At 40.3% G+C, this 18,340-nt stretch overlaps 1 protein-coding gene across 6 annotated transcripts in view; it reads left to right on the top strand.

The window, feature by feature from the left end:
* Positions 1-18,340, top strand: part of LOC124256399 (dnaJ homolog subfamily B member 6-like) — a 76,907-nt gene that overhangs the window by 47,352 nt on the left and 11,215 nt on the right. For 2 of the 6 annotated variants that reach the window (XM_046690405.1, XM_046690406.1), the window contains exons 2-5: positions 9,609-9,744; positions 15,000-15,109; positions 15,949-16,122; positions 17,674-17,791. In XM_046690405.1, the coding sequence (XP_046546361.1) occupies positions 9,665-9,744; positions 15,000-15,109; positions 15,949-16,122; positions 17,674-17,791 (482 nt within the window). In that variant the 5' untranslated portion in view covers positions 9,609-9,664. Of the gene's footprint in view, positions 1-4,513; positions 4,821-9,608; positions 9,745-14,999; positions 15,110-15,948; positions 16,123-17,673; positions 17,792-18,340 lie in introns of those variants that run through there. The other 4 variants (XM_046690407.1, XM_046690404.1, XM_046690409.1 and 1 more) reach the window with 4 other exon arrangements.

Raw genomic sequence — 18,340 nt, 5'->3', positions numbered from 1 at the left:
TTTTTCAGAAGAGGTCCTCTTTGGGGTACATATAAGCATTAAAATGTCAAATCCTACGACAGTTGTAACTATATTTTTCAATAAAATATTTACAAAACAAAAAAACTCGTTTTGTCTTGTGAGACCACCCCTACGGGGCCCCACCGGACCCCCTGCAGCCAAGAGCAGGTAACTCTCACCGTCTACCTCGTACCTCACTTTTCATGCTGTTGTTCTGTTGAATTTCTGTTTCATTTCAACAATCATGTTATTAGTTTAGTGAAGTGCAAAGGGGAAGTTAAGTGTTTTTCAGATACCTGCATTGTCAAACCGTCTGATAAAACAGACATACGTTCATGTGGGAATTTGTTGAGCTTTACGCTCCACTCAGCAATATTCCAGCTATATGTCGGGGGTAAATAATCTGTAAGACAATCCTGTGATCAACAGCATGAACATCAATCTACACAATTGGGATACAATGACATGTCTCAACCAAGTCAGCGAGTCTGACCACCCAATCCCGTTAGTCACCTCTTGCGACAAGTATGGGTTACTGAAGATCAAGTCTAACCCGGATCTTCACTGGTTGTTGACTAGAATGGCTTTCCTAAAGACATAGGCAAGACATGTCAGGAAGACGAGTGCAAAATGTATGTCACTAGCTGTCAGTTTGTAGCTATTCTTGGGCTAAAATCTCAGCATTGAGAACTGGTAAAGTTATGTAATCCAGAAATATGGCCAGATTGATTTGTAGTTTTCATTTTAGCTATTTAGTGGTCTTGGGCTTGCAGTGAAAGTTTGAATTTCATAACTTTAACAGTCTTTGACAAAAGCTTTTGAGATTATTATCCCTAATAGATTCTAAGCATACATTTCAGTAAAGTGTTATTCTCTGGATTATTATTGGCTGAGTTATGAGACCAAACAGAATCTTACTGGACTCCGGCAACCGACTAGTGTATAAAGCTGCCAATTGCCACAATGGCTTCGACCATGTTGTCGGCCATAGGTTTAAGTGTCCCAGACACTCTCGAGACAAAGTTTAGTGGTATGTAGTTGTAATATTGCTAGCTGCAACAGAAAATAGAATTTAATCAATGTCTCATTAAGTTCATGATAGTGCAGTACCAGGAAACACTCAAATTATGGCTCACAACCATGACAACATGTTTGTTTTGTTTGGCTCAGTTTGGTTACTATGGTTACAGGGCCCATATTGTCTTTTCACGATAATAATGAGAAAGATAGTATTAAGCATAAACATTAAACATGCAAGAGAAACAGTTATGCTTAAAAGAATTATATTCATGCTGGACAGTAACATAAACATCGCTGAAAGGAAACGGAGAAGCACATCATATATGCTTTATTAATACCTTGTTTTCTCTTGTTAATTATTTAGTTATCTGTAAGTAATGTAAGAACATCATAGGAATGTATTACCCTGTGTGTATTTTAGGTTAGAATGTATCCCTAGCAACTTATCCTGGTTTGGTTGGTTGGTTGGTTGGTTTACACGGCACTCAGCAATATTCCAGCTATATGGCGTCGGTCTGTAAATGATCAAGTTTTGACCAGACAATCCAGTGATCAACATCAAGAGCATTGATCTACACAATCGGGATACAATGACATGTCAACCAAGTGAGCGAGCCTCACCACCCGACCCCGTTAGTTGACTTCTTATGACAAGCACAGGGTGCTAAAGACCAATTCTAACCCAATCTTCACGGGTCACCTATCCTGGATGTAAAAGATATTTTAATGGATCAGTAGTCTGGCACAGCGACTTTGTCCATGGTGTGTCATCATAACCCAATAGTGCTCAGGCCTACCAAAGAAGTGCTCAGGCCTACCAAAGTGCTCAGGCCTACCAAAGAAAACTTTCCCACTGTGCAGAAAAATGCAGAAAAGCCCACACTAATCGTGGCATAGCAACATAAACATAATACCTCGCTACTGAAACAGTAAAAACACCAACTTTAAATCGCTAAAACTGGATAAAAAACAAAGAGCCCGCAACTTCGTTTTTGCACATGCGCACATGGAAAAGGAAGTCTCGACCACATGTTAACATTTGCAGCTTGGACAAAAGTTACATTCCCTTTTTAAAGTATTTCTGTCGTGTTATTTGACATTTACCGTCATCATACTTGTGTGCACACTTGTTTAGTTTACTTGCCATTCGTATGAAATGATTGACTGCAATTATTTCGACATATTCAATACTTTTACTACGCGAGGCGATTCAAGGTTGCTCGGAAATTTGAAAGAAGCACAGATCTTAATGCACATGCACAGTAGAGGTCAAAGTTCGCTGATACAAAAATGTTGCAGTGTCATAGTCTTTCGTTGACGTTTTTACTGTTTCAGTAGTGAGGTAATGTGTTTATGTTGCTATTTCCACGATTAATGTCGGCTTATCTGCGTTTTTCTGCACAGTGGGAAAGTTTTGTTTGGTAGGCCTGGTGCTGGTCATTGCTCATAATGTTTATCTATTGATTGTCTGGACGAGTCGGCCCCATACAGGCCTTTCTCACATAGCTTGAATATTGTTATGTGTGGCATAAACAACAAACAAACCATGTTTTCTCACTATTTATTTGTTTTGATGTCTGTGAACATATAACAAAATGATAGATGGTGTTCGTCAGTGGCATGACCTGGTGATGTGGTCATTGCTCATGATATTGATCACTGGTTTGTCCAGCCAAGACCTGATTACTTTCAGGTGGGTGTCATAGCAGGCATATTGCTGAGTGTGGTAGTACCTTCCCATTTGTTAATTGTTGGTTGTCCGCGTGCGACTCGGAAATGATAGCCACTGCCTTTCACGACATTATGTTGAATATATGATCATCAATAGTAAATTGATCTGGGTTAGAATTGATTTTCAGTAACCCTTGAGTTTTGTTAAAGGCTTGGCAGGGTCGTCAGGCCCACTCACTACACTGACACATGTCATCGTATCCCAGCTGAGTAGATAATGCTCATGATGTCAATCACTGGATAGTCTAGTCCAGACTTGCTTATTTACAGACTGCTGTCATGTAGCTGGAATATTGCTGAGTGTGGTGTTAAACGACAAACAAAATGTAAAATCATTTTACCTATTTAAAGGACAAATATTGTGATTTGTACATGTTGACCCTTGACATCGTTTCTTTGTGTTTGAGATACTCATAACTTATAGACTAGAATACAGGGTCAGGTATTGAAGTTTAGGGGAATCTTGGGGTCACCTAGATTTGCTGCCGAGGTGTTTGCAGTAGACACCCTATAAATCCTCAACTGGTATCAGAAGGGCAATCAATGCCAAGGACCACTTGATCTCTTGCCTAGTTTTGACCTTCTTCTATATTTTACGAGCTGGCAGACAATAGGAGTTATGTTTGAAAGACTTGAATCAAATATGTTAGGACTGCGACTTGACATAGCCTGATCTCCATTTAATATAGGAAGATGTTAAATGAAGCTGACTGCTGCGTTTACAGTGTTGTTGAACACTGAGAGAGTTTGCCACAGGGAGGGGGCATGACATATTTTCTAGGTTATGTGAGGGCTAGATATGAGGTTGACCTATATGAGATGAGATGTTAGAAGGTAGATATTATGGGGCCTTGTGGGGGAATATGAGATAGCCGTATGTAAGTTGTGTGAGAATTGGTTTGATATCTCCATGATTTTGGAGATATAAACAAGTGAACATGATCATATTTAAGTTTCTTTTGTGCATTCATAAAGTGTTTCAGATTAGGTTGGTATGTCAAGGCTTCTTTCTCACAGCCTGAATGTTAAGACTGTAGAACTTTCCAATTTATGTTCAAATTCTGGTAACGATATGACTAAAACATTGCCGCTGTGACCTTAAATTTTAACTCGATCAAGGTTTGCCAGTTGTTCAAATACCACAGGGGCGGTTGGGTAGCTTAGTGGTTAAAGCGTTCGCTCGTTATACCAAAGACCCGGTTTCAATTCCCCACATGTGCAATGTGTGAAGTCCATTTCTGGTGTCCCCTGTCGTGATATTGCTGGAAGATTGCTGTAAAGTCGTGTATATCTAACCAACCTCACTCACTCACTCACTCACTCACTCACTCACTCACTCACTCACTCACTCTCACTCACTCACTCACTCACTCACTCACTCACTCACTCACTCACTCACTCACTCAAATACCACAGCAGCAATCAACACAGGGTCCTCGTCACAGCCCTAATGTTTCAATTTAAAGTTTTAATTCATTCCTCGTTATTCAAATACTACAGCTGCAGGTGCCCCTGGATGTCGATATTTGCTAAACTGTGGACATTTTTTAAGGGCTTGTTTTGTTCATGTTAACATTGAAACAGTCAAATCATCCCCAGGCCTCACTGTTAAATTTCTGAAAACTGTATAATTGTATCGCAAGTAATGAGACGGTGTGGTTGAGGCTGCAAGTATTGATCCCTCCAGCTGTGCCGTGGTCTGTATGTGGTATACAATGTGTGTAGCACCCTGATACAGGCTGTCCCACAACAAGTACACATACTGCATACTCCATGGTGACAGATCAACCATCAGCAGAGCGTGGTACTGGTGTGTTGCAGGGATACACTACATGAGAAACTTCTAGATAGTGTCTTGTTGGGTAGTTCACTGTGACATTTGACTGTACTCAGTTCCTGAGGAAACAGGATCTTTGTAGGACAGAACTGTTGAAGCATAACACTGGATTAGTAAGCTTTCACTGACGTTGATAGACACAGGTCTGCCTGTTCATGTTTGCTGTGAATTACACTGGTTTGTGTGAGTTGACCAACATCGACATTGTTATTGGACGTGGAACAAATATAAGGTAAGCTTTCATTTGCCCGGTTTTAAATTGAACATGAAGCTTAAGGCAGCCTTACTGAGATATATGGGATCTCTTGACTCAAGTACTGTAGGATCAAACTGCGAGGTTCCGAAAAACGTCTTTAATTTTGAACACTTCCAATATAAATTCACCTATATACATATGCCATGACTTTCATTTCCTTTAGTTACTTGCCAAAGAGCCATAAAAATTGTTTCATTGAAGATACAAACTGGCACATTTGAAAGCGTTGTACTTGACCATAGTGTTGTATCGTGACATTATCGAGAGAAATATGTCGTCTGCACAATAACAAAAAGTTTATGGAGGGTAAATGTTATATACCATGTATAGGTACTTACGTACCTGCACTGTTTAGCGCTAAGACAGTCTTAACTTTCATGATTAACAGAGACACCATAACGCTGAAATTAGTAAATCCAGAAACACTGCTTTCCATCCAGAATCTTCCTGTTGAGCTAGGATCAGTTGGACATATCAACCCCCAGTATAGAAATCTGATTAACACAGACTTTTCAGATTAACAAGGTTTCACAGTCCTCTGTGTACATGCCTCCCATATGTTACATTTGACCACTTTCTACATGGCATTGTGTCATCATACAGATTGTAAGCCAATGACCCACAAACAATGCCAGGTCCAGTGTCATTATTGCTCTCTGAATTTCGGAAATGGTTTTTGTCCACCTTTGCTTGTTATATTTGGTCCCAGAGACTAGCAACTTCTAGATCTTACACTTTCAGCCAAGCTTGTATGGACAAAACTTGTTATTAGTCATCCTAGGTTACATGTTTTGAATGTTTGGCAGGACAACTTAATCCTAGTTTTAACGTGCTCAAGTGGAGTACACATATGCAGTAATGGTTTAGCTCTTGAACACACATATGACTCAGCCTTTATCGCGTGTATATGATTACTTTGAAGTCTTACTCCTGCTATTGGGCAGCCATTATCGGTGGAAGTATTGCTGAGTGCAGCGTGAAACTAAACTCACCAACTCCTGCTATTGGACATATGAAGTAGTGGTAAAACTAAACATCCATTTCTCACACCAAAGACCCTGTCTCAGTTGCCCGCAAATTTGTGTGTGTGTGTGCGTGTATGCGTTCTTGGCTGGTGCCAGACCAGTAATAATCAGGACGGACTACTGAGTGTCCCTTTTGGGCTAGGACTTTAACTGCAGGGTAGATTTCAACATTGTAGCAGTGCTTTTATGCTGACTGTAGCAGGGCTCCAGATATTTTTTCAACATCAGGAGTACGTACTCCTTATTTTTTTCAATGTAGGAGTACTGGAAAAACTGGAATTTAATCAGTAATCTCGTGTTTCATTTCATGTATGCACCACAACATTGCTACTCTTGTGTAAACTGGTCAATAAACAATAAAACAATACGTTTTCGGATAAATACGTCTGTAAATGATTTTAAGACCATGCACCATTGCTGTGGTGCGTATCTGCCATGTTTTCTAAATTATTTCCTACCATATCGTGCTTATTTTATATCCGTACATACGGCGATACGGCCCTTATCTGGGGCCCTGCTTTAGCCTGGACCATGTAAAGCACTTCGGTGAACCCACAGTTATCAATGCATAACAAATAGAGAGTTTTTAAATGCATAGTGTATGCAATACATAGTGCATGGCTGAACACAGTCCTATCTGCTGTTCTGTTGATTTGAAAATGAAATGCTTTGTTTTATCAACAGTAAGGATGAACTGTTTTGAGGAAACCAGGTAATGTTGGTAAATGGCCTCTTTATCACTTACATGGAGTTGTGTTGTGTTTTATATCGACAATATGGCCAGCAGTGTGTGAATGGAGTATTGTATAACGATTTATATTCCCCAGACAGACAGTAACACCAGATGTTGCATGAATCTAGTTCACTGGTTGCTGCAGTAGTTTCAGCAGAGAGCACATAGGAAACAGTTTGCTTACTGATGTGTTTTGTTATGGTAAAATATTCCAGTGATGTATAAACACCTGTTTAGTGGTCTGTACTCGGCCTCATGCCTTCAACTGGAACGGCGGGGTAGCCTAGTGGTTAAAGTGTTTGCTCGCCAAGCCGAAGATCTGGGTTCGTTCCCACATGGGTACAATGAGTGAAGTCCATTTCTGGTGTCCCTGTGATATTGCTGGAATATTGCTAACAGCGATGTAAAACCAAACTCACTCACCCTCATCTGCAACAAATGTCAGTACAAATTCCCAAATGGAAACTAAACAATTCGCATTTCGTCATGTTTTGTCGTGTTAATGTAAGTTTCAGTGTGGTGATTTGTAACGATAGCAGGATCACTTAAGAGAGAGAGGATTTGATTCTTCCTTTTACATAATTACATTAGGTCCAATGGCCAAAACTACACCAAAAAATTGATGATTTTGAACATGTTAATCATTGTTTTCTTTTTCATATGTCAGGTGCTCTTAGTTTTGAACCCAGGGCCTCCTTTCACAAAGCACTAAGGTGATCATAAGTCACTAAGGTAAATTTAGTGCAATGTTAAAGAATGGGAGTTAAGGTTTACCTTAGTAAACGTTGCTTCATGAAAGGAGCCCCAGATTTGCTGGTCTCACAGGAGACAACAACATCTCAGAATTCAAATAATTGTTATAATATTTACATCTGCCCATCTGTAAATCAGTTTGAATTATTACATATGACATATAACAATAGATTAGCTTCAATCATTTTTATAAAAACAAAACAGGCATGAACATGATGATAGGGGTCTATGAACTTTGTTTCATAAAAAGTATAAATGCCCAAATCTTTAGAATAGCATCTGTAAGCATTGTATAGGGTGTGATGGAAAAAACATGATCAGGATGAATTTGTCATTTTGGGAAAAAATGAGATTAATATAACTTCTGTTTAGCTTCCTGTTGCGTAATCTTCTTTTGCGTTTTACCAGGTTAGAATCAGTTCCTCGCAATCTAGTTCTGTCCATGGATGTGTCCTAATATAAAGTAGGTCAGATGACTTGAATGGTAACATCAGTTGTACTCTGAAGGTATTGCCCGGTGTTCATTATGTCAATCACTAATTGGCTGGGTCCAAACTTGAGTGTTGACAGATCTCTGCTGAATAGTGCTGACAGCAGCGTGAAACAGTAAACAAACAAGACCTTCTCTGATCATTGTCTGGTCTGACTTTGATTTCAAAATGCTGGTCTTTAAGTTTGAAGAATTTAGGAGTAAAATTGAATGAATACAGGGACACAAGGGTAAGAAAGAATGTGGATTATATTGAGTTTTCAATCGGTAACAGGAAGACCGAAGTCCTAGTTACACTGCCGGATGGTGTTTGACCTGATGTCTAGAGGAAATGGGATTATAAGTAGAGTGTGTTAGTACGCATCCTAGGGTGTAATGGAAGCTGGTCTTTTGTTGGTTGTGTAGTGTGGTTGTGGTCATGTCTCTCTGTTGAAGGGCGGTGGGATAGCCTAATGGTTAGAGTGTTCATTCGTCACGCGGAAGGCACGGGTTCGATTCCCAACTTGGGAACAGTGTGTGAAGCCCATTTCTGGTGTCCCCTGCCGTGATATTGCTGGAATATTGCTAAAAGCAGCGTAAAACCCAACTCGCTCTCTCTGTTGTGTGTACTCTGTCAGTGATATTTGTACACGATTCCTCCCACTACTTATTCAGAGAATGCATGTGGGAGTAGTGTTTCTATTTACAATTGGAAAAAAATTACCTCACCATAATTTTACATGTTATTGATATTGTGTGAGGAAGGTAGTATCCTGACAAGTATCTACGGAAACAAAATATTTGTTCTTTGACTAAATTCCTAAAGTGTATTATTCTTAGTAGATTGGTGATCTTCCAAACCTGATGTAAGGTAGCAGGAATTTTCTGGAAAGATCATGAGCGAGCCTGCAGTTACAATGCATGTTAAGTGGGAAAGAATGACTTTGTTTATTGCAAACAACATTAATCTGTGCTGGAAACTTGCTAGCATGTGATGACCTTGAGGTTTTCAACTATTGGTATTTGTATCTAGTGCTCAACAAGTACGGGAAACTGTTGCACTTTAGCATTGAAGTCTAGATTACCAGTTTTAGGAAGTGAAGAGAGTCTCTTGGTGCCTTAATTTTTTTCCTTAAAAAATATGTTCATGTCAGAGATGAGATGTTAGAGATGAACTTTTTCATTACTTCTTTGGGGTTGAGGGTTGGAGAAGGTTTCCCTACAGGGATCTCACTCACTCACTCACTCACTCACTCACTCACTCACTCACTCACTCACTCACTCACTCACTCACTCACTCACTCACTCACTCACTCACTCACTCACTCACTCACTCACTCACTCACCCGTGAAGGTCCGGGTTAGAATGAACCTTCAGTAACCCATGCTTGTCCAAAGAGGAGACTAACAGGATTGGGTGGTCAGGCTCGCTGACTTGGTTGACACATGTCATTGGTTCCCAATTTTGTAGATATGGCTCATGCTGTTGATCACTGGATTGTCTGGTCCAGCCTCGATTATTTACAGACCACTGCCATAAATCTGGAATATTGCTGAGTGCAGCGTAAAAAACTAAACTCACTCACTCACTCACTCACTCACTCACTCACTCACTCACAGTACTTTTGCCTTGAGTAGACTATGCAGACATTGAGAGCAGTGGTGTGACAGACCTGATTGTATACTTGGCACACAGTCATGTAACACAGCAGAGAAGTGCAGCTTCAACCTGACTGTGCATATGTTAAGGTTGCTTGTGTTTAATTTGTGCTGTTTGTTTCCAGATACTTGATACTTGCTGATTGTAAACGTGCGTGAGGTGTCCACGCAGTAGCCAGTGATGCCATCTACAAGCAAGGCAGACTACTACCAAGTCCTTGGGCTTCCGCGCAGTGCAACTGAAAGCGATATAAAAAAATCGTAAGTAGTAATATCATCATCATCATCATCATCATCATCATCATCATCATCATCATTTATGCATGCTAAGTTGAGGAATCAACTACTTGCCCATATTTTGCTTCAGTTCATTTTCTGTAGAGTTTATTGTTATAATCTGTTATCACTTAAGCTTCTAGACCAGACAGAATTTTGCTTGACACAAGCCTTGGACAAGTGGATTAAGTCATACATGTTATACAGTGGAACCCTGTTTATCTGGATCCCAGATATCCATACACCTCACATATAGGAAGATATTTATTTGAAATGAATTATAAACTGCATGAAATGCGTTATTCAGCTGCAAATCCGATTTCTGGATCCAGACAGTAAAACTCAATTACCAACAATGGACAAAACACAATATTGTATCACACTTTCCGGAAATCAATCATGCATGACGATATATTTTTGGCAAGACAGCACACAACATCAAAGGGGCAGGTATCATGTGATCTCAGTGTTTGCAGTGATTGCTTGACAATTCATATTTCAAGAATATGTTAACCGATGTAATTCCACATCTGTGAATCAACACAAAGCACACTGATAAGAGAAGAAGAAGTCCTCAGATCTTACATTCAGCATCATCAGTGAATGTCAAACAGCCCCAGTGTGGGGATGAATATTCTGTTTTTGCTATCTTTAGCAGATCAGTCCATAATCTTCAATAACAAGGTGAGCCCCTCGGGCCTGATACATTGTAGTCCTAGGAATTCCATCTGTGGTAAATATTGAGTTTGCGTGATGAGGAAATCCATTATGTGTGATTCATTCCCAAAATAATGAAATATGGAGAATAATTTTCTTTTCAAAATGTCAGCAATCGGTTGAGCTGTGTGTACTGTTTAGGAAATTGAGAAGTAGGAAAGTATTGGTCGTTATTCATGACTAAGACAGCAGCAAGGGAACTAGGAGCAACCTAGTCTGATTATGTTACAAAACTAAATACTTCAGTTATGGATCATTGCTTTACTTAAAGACCGAAACGTATCCTCTCCTTAATGTACGGAAACAAAGCATAGTGCACCTCCCCCTGTTTGTGCTGAACTGCCCTGTAGACACAACTAAAAATACACCTTTCCACATCGTGGATGAAGATGTCTCTCTGGCATCGCGGGCATTGGAGCTGTTTGTACACGCGTCAAGTGGTTGAGTCATAACATCTAGTCTCAGCTTCCCGTTGTCTGCTATAGTCAGGCCTAATGGCTCTCATAGGAGGACCTTTTTCAGTTAGAAGTTAGAGGGAATAAACTCAGCAAGGTGGTTCAGCTTCATTGAGGAATGATCTCACATAGGCTGGTGTGAGAAAAGTTCTCGTGTACCTTGATAAGTTAATCTGCAGGAAGATGGTTTGTCTAACATTGGTTACTGAAGAGAATCAGTCAAGTGCTTCTTTTGTTGAGGGTTTTGAAGTTTGAACAGACCAGCCATTAACATACTTGAGACACATTCTGTTACACACCTTAATACTGCTTATCCTAGCTAAATACATCCCTCCCCAAAGCTGGACACATCCACTACCTGAATATGATGATTATGCCCCCTACTTATGGAAGAAACTTGACAAAGCTTGACACGACCCTCTCCGAAGTCCCTCATACCCCTAACCCCAGCTTGACGCACCTTTTCCCCTAGCTTGACACACCTTTTCCCCTAGCTTGACACACCACACCTTTTCCCCTAGCTTGACACACCTTTTCCCCTAGCTTGACACACCTTTTCCCCTAGCTTGACACACCTTTTCCCCTATCTTGACACACCTTTTCCCCTAGCTTGACGCACCTTTTTACCTATCTTGACACACCTTTTCCCCTAGCTTGACGCACCTTTTTACCTAGCTTGACGCACCTTTTCCCTTAGCTTGACACACCTTTTCCCCTAGCTTTACACACCTTTTTACCTATCTTGACACACCTTTATGCTAAGCTTGACACACCTTTATGCTAAGCTTGACACACCTTTTACCCAGCTTGACTCTTGAGAGTTTCTGCTGCTTCAGTCCTGCCCCACAACGAAGCACATTTGGTCTCACCTTAGTCAAGTGAGTTTGTTCAAGATTGACTCTTGTCACCCATAGGTACACGGTGGAAAAAGTACTGTGACTGTAACCTTCTAGCGCCTAACAGGCAGCTTGGGTTATCCATGGTAATAATGTGCTGTGCCTTGATTGTTAGCGCTATTAGCATACCTAGTGTGGAGTTTGGCGCTGTATAAATGGACACATTATTATTATTATCCAAGGTTGACACTTGACAAGCAAGAAACACATACCCAGACATGCCTCTTACACAGAAACATCCCCTATCCCACTACACCACTACTGCCTGTGTAGCTCCCTTCTCCCTTCCCACAACATCCCACTCTCCCTGGTCCCCGTACCCCTCCCCCTCCCATGCTGCCCCCAACAGGTGAGTCTGTAGGTTACCAGTAGTGCTCCTAGTGAGGACCATGTGTCAGAAGTTATTAATAAGTTCCGTATGCTGCTGGAGGAGGAAGCCCAGCTAGGGTTTACACCGCCACAGATTGATCCCCCCTGGGAGACCACGTCCAGGATCAGTTGGTCATTAATTGGCTATACTTGACCTTTAATTTCTTACCCGATCCTACTGATATTTAATAATGTTAGTCCGTTAATAGGATTAATTTGGACCTTGAATGAAGTTTCTTTTGACTGGAAGTAATGAGTTTGAAAGACTGTGATTTAAGGTGTTTAAGATTAAGAAATGATGTGCTAGTCGTGATTCCTTTTCCCGTTAGTGTGATGGTATTAGATCGATGCAGCAGTAACCGTAGCTACATCAGTCGACTGGTGCTCCTTAATTAGGATCTTTTCTGTGGATGTCTCATATCCGGCAACATGGTACCATTGGTTCTTCACCCTTTGAGTAACTTATTTTGTATGAGAATCGAATATGTAATGTTTGAGGAAGAACTGTTTTAGGCATAGGCTCCATCTGATGTGTAGAGGAGAATGTGTAGCAAGTCTAGCAATGAGTTATTTCTCCTGTTATCCCGTTTATTCTCGTCTGATGAGGGAGCTATTTATAGCCAAGTTCATCCATCAGATGTGCCAACCTGAGAATGTGAAGGGAAATTAATGATGGGATACATTCTGCTTTGGTAGCAGGTTATTTATGTTTATTGTGGCCTTCGTTGCTTTTCATTGCAGCATTTCAGTCTTTGTACCTTTATTTTGTCATCTAGCCGTTCAGTTTTTCTGTCAATTCAGTCACTGAGTGTGCTATAGATTTTTGTTTGATATTTTGTGAAAACTTCTTCCTTTTTTTTCTGGGGTAGTTCCACGTACCCCATCGTTGTCATAGTCATCTAAACAGCAGGGCCTAGATTTTCGAAGCTCTCTTAACGCTAAGATAGTCGTTAGTTCCATACATTAACTTATGACTAAGCGCTAAGAGAGCTTCGAAAATCTAGGCCCTGGTTTAGATGTACATAGGGCAGCAGTGATTGGCAGGGACAAATGGCATCGGGATATGGTTTTGCCACATTGGGATGACACAATTGTCTGGATAATTAGGACCACATTGACAGTACATGGATAGAGAAGGAGTGGTTGGATCTGATTCTAGCTTGTGTCACAGTGTCTCGCTTAGCTAGCACTAAAATACAAGCTTATGTATGTAGAGATTATTACACTTCACTTTTCATATCTTGCCCGACATCATACCGAGACACCCATATCTGACTGAGGCCGTCAGGCCGAGATCAGATATGGTTTGAGCCATGATATCGGACAAGGTATGAAAAATGAAGTGTAGTAATCTTTTTATCAATTCATATCTGCCTAGATTAAGATTATTTTCAGTTTCATGGGTTTTTTTTTTTTTATCTCTTTGTCCAAATACATGTTTATTAAAAATTAACAGATACAAACAACAAAGACAAATATTCCGTTCTATGAGTTTAATAAACTCAGAAAACATAGAAATACACTTACAACATACTTCTTCATTTTGATTTCCATATTTCCTTCCTCCTTCCTCTCCAGTACTATTATTTAACCCAAAGAAATATATCCCAGCATTGTGTAATTTTAATTGCAGTTTTTGCTCTATAAATGTAAAATAATTTATAATCAACACTAAGTTTATATGGACCCTCATGAACGTGGTAAGCGGAAGTTTTATTACCCATATGGTCAACGTATGGGTAGTTGCATACTAATCTCGTACGTCACACGAGTGTCATATCACGTTGACCTGTGTCGTAACAACTTGACCTGAGATTCTAACGATGACCTCTCAATTAGGTCACATTCTGACGTATATATAACGTCAAACATTCATAACAAACACGTGAATTCATTCATTCTACAACTTAAATGCATTGTGGGAATGTAAACATTGCGAATATTGCCGTGTCGCTGTTTAATTGTGAGTCGAACTGAGACATTATGTCCGTCGAAAAACATAAACGCAATGTTTCCACCAGTGATGTTAGCCGAATGAAGCAACTCCAAACCAAGAAACGGGTGCTACGGAGTAGTTTACTGTAGGAAGGCTGTACGAGCTGATGACAACTGACATACATCGTGACGTCGGTTACCAAGGCAGTGACTTCATTACAGTGTGACGTCATGCAAATATTGTACTACAGTACAAAACTCTTCCGCAACCTCTTTATGAAACTGGTTTCGGTTTGAAACCATAAAAATATATAAAATGCGCTATTTTGTAAATTTACTGCATGTAAGACGTGGGTAATAAATAAAATACCACACTCGGTCTCATTACATACGAATTATACGAAACTCGTGACCTTCCTATGGTATCTGACCTCGTTTCGTATAACTCGTATGTAATGAGACCTCGTGTAGTATACTCTATGTAAGCACATGGAATGGGGTAAAATATGCAAGCCATTTAGATTCACACATTTTTGCCGATGTTACTGTAAATAAGCAGTCCATGGAAAACGAGGCAGTAATCTGTTCATGATTGTTGAATGGGGTAAAATAAGCAAGCCAGTTTGTTGACATGTGATCATCCAGCTACAATAGGTATGATATTTGGACCAAAGTTATAATTATTGGTAACTGCCAGTTGTCTGTGGTCTGTGTTTGCCGCGATTAATCGCGGGGGCGGCTTATGTACGAAACATACCATTTTGACACTGACTTCAAGGGTCAAGTTTGGGGGTCGGCTTATCTATGGGGTTGGCCTATCTACGGTAATATACGGTATGTGTTAATGACATTTCATGTTGTGTTACAGATACAGGAAACTAGCACTCAAATGGCATCCAGACAAGAACCCAGACAAGAAGGATGAAGCCGAGAAAAAATTCAAAGAAATCTCTGAGGCATATGAAGTTTTGTCAGACAGTAAGTAGATGTGTTAGGACATCTGACAATAAGTGGGTACCTGGAAGGACACCAAGCAGAAAGTGGGTACCTGGTAGGACACCAAGCAGAAAATGGGTAACCATCAGTATGTAGATACCCAATGGGGCATATGAATAGTGGCATCCAGTGGCACATTAGAAAGTGCTCCACCCCCCCAACACTCACACACATTTTGAAACAAGAGTGCTGAGAGCATTCATTTACCTTATGTCAGAGAAGGCCATGTTAATTTAAGAATAAGGGCCATGTCAGGTCAATTTGATATCAGATGAGCATGGTCAGTAATGGTGACCTTGGGCTGCCAGGCCAGCAGACTGGTGGATGATGGCCATCAGTCTCATGCATTGCTGAATAGTGCGACCGAGCTAACTGTTCATGTTATTGTACTTAGAGATTGGGTGTAACAGTGTGTAAAATAGCCACTTGCCCGCTATCCTGTGGCTGGTAAAAATCCAGTCGGGCCAGTAAATCTCCACAGTCATTGGCTCGACTGGCTAGTGAGTTTTCATGGGTTCATTTTGTGAATATATCACTCTCTTCGACTTGTTAAGTTTTAATACACTTTTAAATCATGCAAGATTATGATAAAAATGTTCATCATATTAGCAGCTTACTGATGACTACATCTTAGTGTCATGCAGACAATATCTTATTCTCATCTATTGTAATATTTTGCTTAGTTTCAAATTTCGGGCTAGAAAATTATTTTGTGGGCTAGTAACTTTCAGGCATAGCTACCCCGACTGGCTAGCAAAATTTGGAAACTATTTTGCACACTGGTCTAAGCACTGACCATCAGTTACTCTCATTTCTTACAGAAAAGAAGAGGGAAGTGTATAACTTGTACGGCAAGGACGGGTTGTCAAATAGCTCATACACAAATGACGACTTCAATGACTTCAGCCACGCTGGTTTCCACTTCACGCTCCGCAGCCCGGAGGAGGTCTTCAGAGACTTCTTCGGAACAGACGATCCATTCGGGAACTTCTTTGGTATGCACATTTTACATGTTCCATGGCTGTTGCCACACATATTCAGTGGTATGAAAACATTGTGGGAGCTGTTGTACAAAGCGGTTTTGGTGCTATGGTGATCTAACTCAAATACCTAAACGTAGACTCACGACAGTCGTAGCTCTAAGGTTGTGTCGTACAACGCAGCCTGTTGGTCCTGAAGAACCACGTTCTGAAGAATGTGTTTCTCAAGCTATTACCATTATTTCAAGCTGTTGGTTGTTAATCCAACCAAAGATTTATCGAAGTTGCTTTCGGATGGAAAATTTGAAAAAAAGTGTGATAATGCTCAAAATTGCAGTATTTCTTAGTTTTGCAAGTTCTGATGAATTGGGAAACTTTCAGCTCAAGTTCGAAATTTTACTGTCATTTGCTGCAGACCGGGAACTGAATATGAATTTCTGAATAAGTCTAGGTGACTCCTCTGAAGAAAAGCATTTAAAATTATAAACTTCCAATATGCAGGACTCAAATGCTTACTTTCAAAAGGTAGAGATGCTAACACAAATCATGCTCAATTGTAATGAACGTTGTTGTTGTCTTTAGGTAGGTGTAAATGTTAGGCACCGTAAGTTATAATACAGAGATTGTCTCAAGTGTAATTTGATTGTCTCAAGTGTTATTCGGCTGCGACGTACCAGTGTCTATGGCAGTGTACCCGAGACTTGAGGATGTTGTCAACATGTTTGCCTAATAATACCTTAGTTTCAGCTTCTGGTACCCGCGACGATGGCCGTAGTAAGTATAGTGAGCGCTTTCGGTAATCACAGAGCCGGATAAGACAGGTGCCCAGCACCCCATGCTTGTTGTTGGACTTGTCTGAAAGGATGATTTGATAGTCACAATGGCTGCAAGTATCATCTACTTTGGCCAGCTACATGTCATCATATGTATGTCCTCTTCCTGGTTCACCTCTTTGGTCATGTGGACATGGAATCTGCCCAGGTTTTTGGTTCAGATCCTGTGGCAGGATTGGGTAAATTTGACTCCAGCTGCATCAATAATTTTCCTGCTATTTGCGTTGATATATTAACATATGCTTGGACTAAACAATAAGGTAAGTGGTTCATGGATGTCCGACTTCCATGGTTGGGACGTACCGGTTGTCAGACTCGCCTACACACAAGGTACACAGAGGCACTCATGGCCGTTGTACCACATTGCCACTTGTCACCTGTAACAGCTCCAGCACTTAGTCACCTTTTATCTTGAGGTATCGTTCCAAAATCACCAGATTCCAAAATCATGTATTCTTTGGGAGAACATACCCTTTGGAGAATAATCCATAAAATGAAGAAAATAAGTACAAATTTTCATTACCTTTAGTACAGTATATATGTACTGCACAGAAGCTGAACACCATCTGATTCTTTCATATTGCTATGGTTAATCTTTCATTGTTCATGGAATGAGTATGGTGTTATGAAAGAATCAGGTGTCCGCTTTTTAATTGCTGCTGGTATTGGGGACAAATTTAAATGTGGCATGGGTCAAAGGTCAGCTGACTGACATAGGTGTATTTTGTTGTAGGTACAAGCAATGGAGACTTCAATGGCTCGATGTTCGAACATTCTTTTACAGGCTTCCCAGGGGGTTCTAGTGTATTTTCTTCCTCATTCTTCGACTCTGATCCATTTGCATCGTCTGGGTAAGTACAGTTACCTCCCTTGGAATGCTGCTGTAGACAACAAATGACAGGGAGTATCAGGCTCTTGTTGAGCCCAGACTGTGGATATGTAACAAATCAGGCTAAAACACTAGTGTTCACAAGATTCTGTCCAATATCAGATTCCAGAATAGTATGCGAATCTTCATGGAAATGTCATATCATGAGATATTAACGAAGTTATCATAAATAAAGTATCTTGCCTTAATTGTAACCCGAAGCTATCAAGATTACATGTGGAACATCTTTAGAGAGGGAGTGAGTTGGGTTTTATGTAGCTTTGAGCAATATTCCAGCAATAGTGTGATGGCATCTTTAGAGAGCATCGTCGCATTGAACATTGCTTCACCAGCGTAAAATATGTTCTTGAATCTGATCAATCTAAAAATTCTAAAATCTAAAACTTGGACACTTTGCCTTGATGGGTGAACCTGTTCTACAGCCTGTTTTGTGTATCCACAGTTTGTTATCGTTACATTTTCATGACTCCGACTCATTGGAGTTTCCCTAGAGGATTGCATGGTTGGATGT

This window comes from Haliotis rubra, unplaced genomic scaffold, assembly GCF_003918875.1.
Source record: "Haliotis rubra isolate DU_JTF1 unplaced genomic scaffold, ASM391887v1 Scf627, whole genome shotgun sequence".
In the NCBI taxonomy this organism is placed as follows: domain Eukaryota; kingdom Metazoa; phylum Mollusca; class Gastropoda; order Lepetellida; family Haliotidae; genus Haliotis; species Haliotis rubra.
Note: the sequence above shows the minus strand (reverse complement) of the source record. Positions and strands in the feature narration are given on the sequence as shown.